Source organism: Nematolebias whitei, chromosome 8 (genome assembly GCF_014905685.2).
Source record: "Nematolebias whitei isolate Nwh7 chromosome 8, NemWhi1, whole genome shotgun sequence".
Lineage (NCBI taxonomy): Eukaryota > Metazoa > Chordata > Actinopteri > Cyprinodontiformes > Rivulidae > Nematolebias > Nematolebias whitei.
The window spans coordinates 2230425-2235605 of NC_056505.1; the positions used below are offsets into that span (position 1 = coordinate 2230425).

The 5181-nt window shown below is 50.8% G+C and overlaps 1 protein-coding gene across 4 annotated transcripts in view; it reads right to left on the reverse strand.

Annotated features, from left to right (window-relative positions):
* Nucleotides 1–5181, reverse strand: part of LOC119413741 (bromodomain-containing protein 3) — an 18251-nt gene that overhangs the window by 6173 nt on the left and 6897 nt on the right. For all 4 annotated transcript variants that reach the window (XM_037680799.1, XM_037680797.1, XM_037680798.1 and 1 more), the window contains exons 3-7: nucleotides 5018–5129; nucleotides 4797–4934; nucleotides 4065–4209; nucleotides 3776–3945; nucleotides 3258–3653 (exon numbers count right to left, since the gene is read on the reverse strand). In XM_037680799.1, the coding sequence (XP_037536727.1) occupies nucleotides 3258–3653; nucleotides 3776–3945; nucleotides 4065–4209; nucleotides 4797–4934; nucleotides 5018–5129 (961 nt within the window). The remainder of the gene's footprint in view (nucleotides 1–3257; nucleotides 3654–3775; nucleotides 3946–4064; nucleotides 4210–4796; nucleotides 4935–5017; nucleotides 5130–5181) is intronic.

Sequence of the window (5181 nt, forward strand, 5' to 3'; positions counted from 1 at the left end):
TAGTTATTAGTTATTATAATATTCTAGTTATTATATTATAGTTATTATTTATTATAATGTTCTAGTTATTATATTATAGTTATTAGTTATTATAATATTAGTTATTTGTTATTATAATATTAGAGTTATTAGTTATTATATTATAGTTATTAGTTATTATATTATAGTTATTAGTTATTATATTATAGTTATTAGTTATTATAATATTATAGTTATTATAATATTATAGTTATAATATTAAATGGTAAATGGACTGTAATTAACTAATGGTTGTCTTTATCTCTTTCTGGAATCTCCACCTTATTGTGATGGAGGAGTTTGTGCACCTGAATGATCCTAGGAGCTCTGCTGTTGGTGGCGATGGCCCCTGGTAGGGTCTCCCAAGGCAGACTGGTTCTAGGTGACAGGTCAAACAAAGAGTGATTCCAAAAACTCCTATGGACAGAAAACAAGGGGCTCCGTGTCCTTTGCCTGGACGTGGGTTACTGGGGCCTCACCCTGGAGCCAGGCCTGCAGGAGGGCCTCATTGGCAAGCTCCTGGTGACTGGGTCTCTACCCATGGGGCCCGGTCGGGCTCAGCCTGAATGAGCAACATGGATTTACCTTCCTACTGGACCCACCATCTACAGGAGGACTATACGAGTCAAGTGCATGACTCCATGGGCAGTGTCTGAAGGCGGGGCCTTAGCGCTCTGACCCTGGCTCACCAAAGCTAGCATTTGGGACATGGAACGTGACCTCTCTGGTGGGGAAGGAGCCTGAACTTGTGCACAAGGTTGAGAGGTACTGACTAGATCTAGTCAGGCTCACCTCGACGCACAGCATGGGCTCTGGAACCGATCTCCTTCAGAGGAGCTGGACCTTATTTCATTCTGGAGTTGCCCATGCTGAGAGGCATCGAGCTGGTGTGGGTCTACTCTTAGCCCCCCGACTTGGTGCATGTGTGTTGGAGTTTTCCCCAGTAGATGAGAGGGTAGCTTCCCAGTGCCTTTGGGTGGGGGGATGGGCTCTGACTGTTGTTTGTGAAAAGACAATGGCAGTTTAGAATATCTGGCTTTCTTGGAGTCCTTGGTGGGAGTCCTGGAAGGTGCACCAGCTGGGGACTCCTTTATTCTGCTGGGGGACCTCAATGCCCATGTGAGTAATGACGGTGTGACCTGGAGGAGCGTGACTGGGAGGAACTGATCTGAACCAGAGTGGTGTTCTGTTGTTGAACTCCTACGCTAGTCATAGTTTGTCCATCACGAACACCATGTTCGAACATCAGGGTGTCCATAAGTGCACGTGGCACCAGGACGCCCTAGGTCGTAGATCAATGATTGACTTTATAGTCGTGTCATCTGACTTGTGACCATTTGTTTTGGACACTCGGATGAAGAGAGGAGTTGAGCAGTCAACTGATCACCACCTGGTGGTGAGGTGGAGTAGATGGAGGGGAAGATGCCCGACAGACCCAGTAGCTAAGGAACCATAGCCTCCCTGGTAAGGTCTATTCAGGGGTACTGGAAAAGCAAGTCTAATCGTTGGTCGAACTTCAGATCCTGGAGGAACAATGCGGGTTCCCTCCTGGCTGTGGAACACTGGACCAGCTCTTTACCCTCACTAGGGTCCTCGAGGGGTCATGGGAGTTTGCCCATCCAGTCTACATGTGTTTTGTGGACTTGGAGAAGGCATTCGACCGTGTTCCTCGGGGTACACTGTGGGGGGTGCTCTGTGAGTATGGTAGAGGGGGTCCGTTGTTACGGGCTGTTCAGTTCCTACACAAATGGTGCCAGAGTTTAGGTCGCAGTGCTGCTAGTAAGTCGGACCCTTAAGGGTGGGAGTTGGACTCCACCAGGGCTGCCCGTTGTCACGATTCTGTTCAGAACTTTTATGGACAGAACTTCTCGGTGCAGCCAGGGGGTGGAGGGAGTCCAATTCAGTGGCCTCAGGCCTCATCTCTGCTCTTTGCAGATGATGTCGTCCTGTTGGCATCATCGTGCCGTGATCTTCAGCTCTCACTTGAGCGGTTCACAGCCGAGTGTGAAGCGGCTGAGATGAGAATCAGCACCTCCAGACCTGAGGCCATGGTCCTCAACCGGAAAAAGGTGAACTGTTCTCTTCAGGTCAACGGTGAGGTTCTGCCTCAAGTGGAGGAGTTCAAGTATCTCGGGGTTTTGTTCACAGTGAGGGAAGAATGAAGCGTGAGACTGACAGACGGACTGGTGCAGCATCTGCAGTATTGTGGACTCTGTTCCGGTCCGTTGTGGTGAAGAGAGAGCTGAGCTGTAAGACAAAGCTCTCTGTTTACTGGTCGGTCTACGTTCCTCCCCTCACCTCTGCTCATGAACTCTGGTAGAGACTGAAAGAATGAGATCATAGATCCAGGAGGTTGAAATGAGTTTCCTCTGCAGGAGCTGGACTCTCCCTTAGAGACAGGGTGAGAAGTTCAGTTATCAGGAGACTCGGAGTAGAACCACTGCTCCTCCACATCCAGAGGAGCCAGTTGAGGTGGTTCAGGCATGTCCGACTGGGAGGAGACCCCGGGGAAGACCCAGGACACGCTGGAGAGACTATGTCTCTCTGTTGTCCTGGGAACACCTTGGGGTCCTCCCAGAAGAGCTGGAAGAAGAGATGTCTGGACCTCCCTGCTCAAGATGCTGCCCCCCAGACCTGAGTCCAGGACAAGAGGAAGATGATGGACATCTTTTATAAGAGACCTTTTGCCTGACGGACAGTAACACATAAAAACATAGATGGTTCCTAAGAGCTCCTAGTGAAGCTCCTCCCTCTTTAGGACCCGTTCATCTTCAGTTGATCATTTTTAATCACATTAGAATCAGTGTTCAATAAAGCGCCGAAACGTTTGGGCAGCTTATTAACCAGAAGAGGAGAACTCTATCTCTAACTCTGAAGCTTTTAGTTGCCATTTCAGAAAAAGTTATTCTGCTGTCCATGAGATATTTTGCTAACACAGAGACACCCCCTTCGTTTTCCCACAGGCAGTGGTAATAAAAACATCTGGAGTTAAAATGTGTTTTAAATCAAGCCAGATGTTTTAGATGTACAGCCGGTGTTTTGTTGACCCAAATGGCCGACAGCTGTAAACTCTAAAGGTTCTGACCCGGGTGTGTGGTGACCCGACGTGTGCCACAGATCTTTGTGGTTTTCAGCTTCTTTTTTCAACAACATATAAACGATTCTTGTTCAACTGCCCACTCAGGTTCTGATACCCATCAGCCACCCGGACCAGAACCTCTCCTCTCTGGCGTTCTTACCCTGACGGTGCTGAGGTCCATGGGGTGTTTGATGATGTCATGGTAGTCGTGCAGCTCCAGGGCCTCGGCGTCCACCGGTTTGTAGAAGGGCCAGGCGTAGGCGGCATTTTTCTTTGACAACATCTCCTTCAAGATGGCGTCGCAGTGTTTCATCTGCTCGCCCAGCTTACCGCCCTTCCTGCCGCCCGCTCCCACTACCCCGCCCCCTGTGTCCACGCCCACCAGCTCCTCCACCGTGTCCCGCCGGGTCTTGGCGGGGCGGGCGGCAGCCTCTCGGCGGGACGAGGCGAGTTTGGGTGGTTTGGTGTCCTGAGCGGACGGGGAGTCGGCGCGACTGGCGGAGATGGCCGACGTGGTGGGGGTGGTGGTGTCGGCTTTCCTCTTCACACCTTTCTTCTGTGGGGCACACACATGTAATTCACACACATGTAATTCACACACGTGATTCACACACGTAATTCACACGCAGGTATCGGGGGAACTCAATCTGATTGGCTGCTCTCAGGTGATGCTGTTACCTTGACGACGGGCTGCGCAGACGGCATCATGGTTGCCGGAGGCTGGGGGGCAGGGACTGGGGGCGTGGCCTGAACAGGTGTAGGTGTTGTTGAGATGACAGGTGTCTGAGACAGGGAGGGGGAGGGGTAGGAGGGCGGAGGCGAGGCTGAGGACTCTGCCTGTTGACTCACTGAGGAAGATAAAAAACCGTTAGCATCAGAGCGCTCCAACAGAGCCTGCAGGCCAGCAGGGAGCGCCGTACGCAGCACGGTGCGGTCCAGTCTGCGGTTCTGTGTGGCACCGCCTCACCTGTGGTGGCGGCCGGCTGTTTGCTTTTGTTCTTTCCTTTGGGAGCTGGCGGCAGCAGAGCCACTTCCTCCTGCGGCATCTGAGCAACTTTCTGCAGGAAGATTTTCTCTAAAGCCTGAGCCATGAGGACGATGTCATCTGTGGGCTGCGCACGCACGTACACACACACGCACACACACACGCACACAATGTAAACAAGCATGCACATGTAAACAGTCCGACAGGAACTCGCAGCACTAAAGCTGTTGGGTCCTACAACCAGTATCTCACTGGGCTGATAACTGGTTTTCACCCTCCTGCTGCCCTGGGGTCAAGACTGAGGCGTCATGGCTCAAAGTGGGAGCAGGAGGGTCAGAGTGCACCCCGACGTCAGAACAACTAAATGTTTGTGTTTCAGCGTTCTGACCGTTTAAATGTCTTATAACAAGATAACAGACATTGATGACCCACAGGTCCACGGTCACAGGACCTCAGGTCTGAGTGGGTGATCAGTAAACTGGGTGGGCTTTGACCCCCCCCCGCCAGGAGGCACAAGCAGATTCTTTTTTTAGCTCGAATGTTGGGACTATTAGAAAACAGCCGGACATTGAACCCATTCTTTATGGTCCGGCTCCATCTTCAGGTTAAATCAATGAAAATTAAAAGCGGCTTCTCTTTGATGAACTACTTAAGAGGACACACACCTCGTGTGTGTGCGTCTGTCTGTGTCTGTGTGTGTGTGTGTGTGTGTACCTTGTTGTAGATGTAACAGTTGGTGAACATGGTGTTGAAGTCCTGCATGGCCTCACTGGCACTCCAATAATAATTGTTCTCCAGACGTTTCTTGATGGTTCCCATGTCCATGGGGTTCTTGATCACCTTGTGGTAGTCCTGCGTGCGCGCACACACACACAAGCACAGTTAGCTTAGCATCAAACCTGATCCCGTGTTAGCGTGTCGGAGCGCTGTCATACCAACAGGCAGAGCTTGATGGCGTCCACAGGTTGGTAGAAGGGCCAGGCGAACTGATGCTTCCACAGAGTCTTCACCACCACGTTCTGCATGTACTGCAGCTGGTTGGTCTTCCTGAAACACACACACAGTGAACACACACAGTGAACACACACACACACAGTGA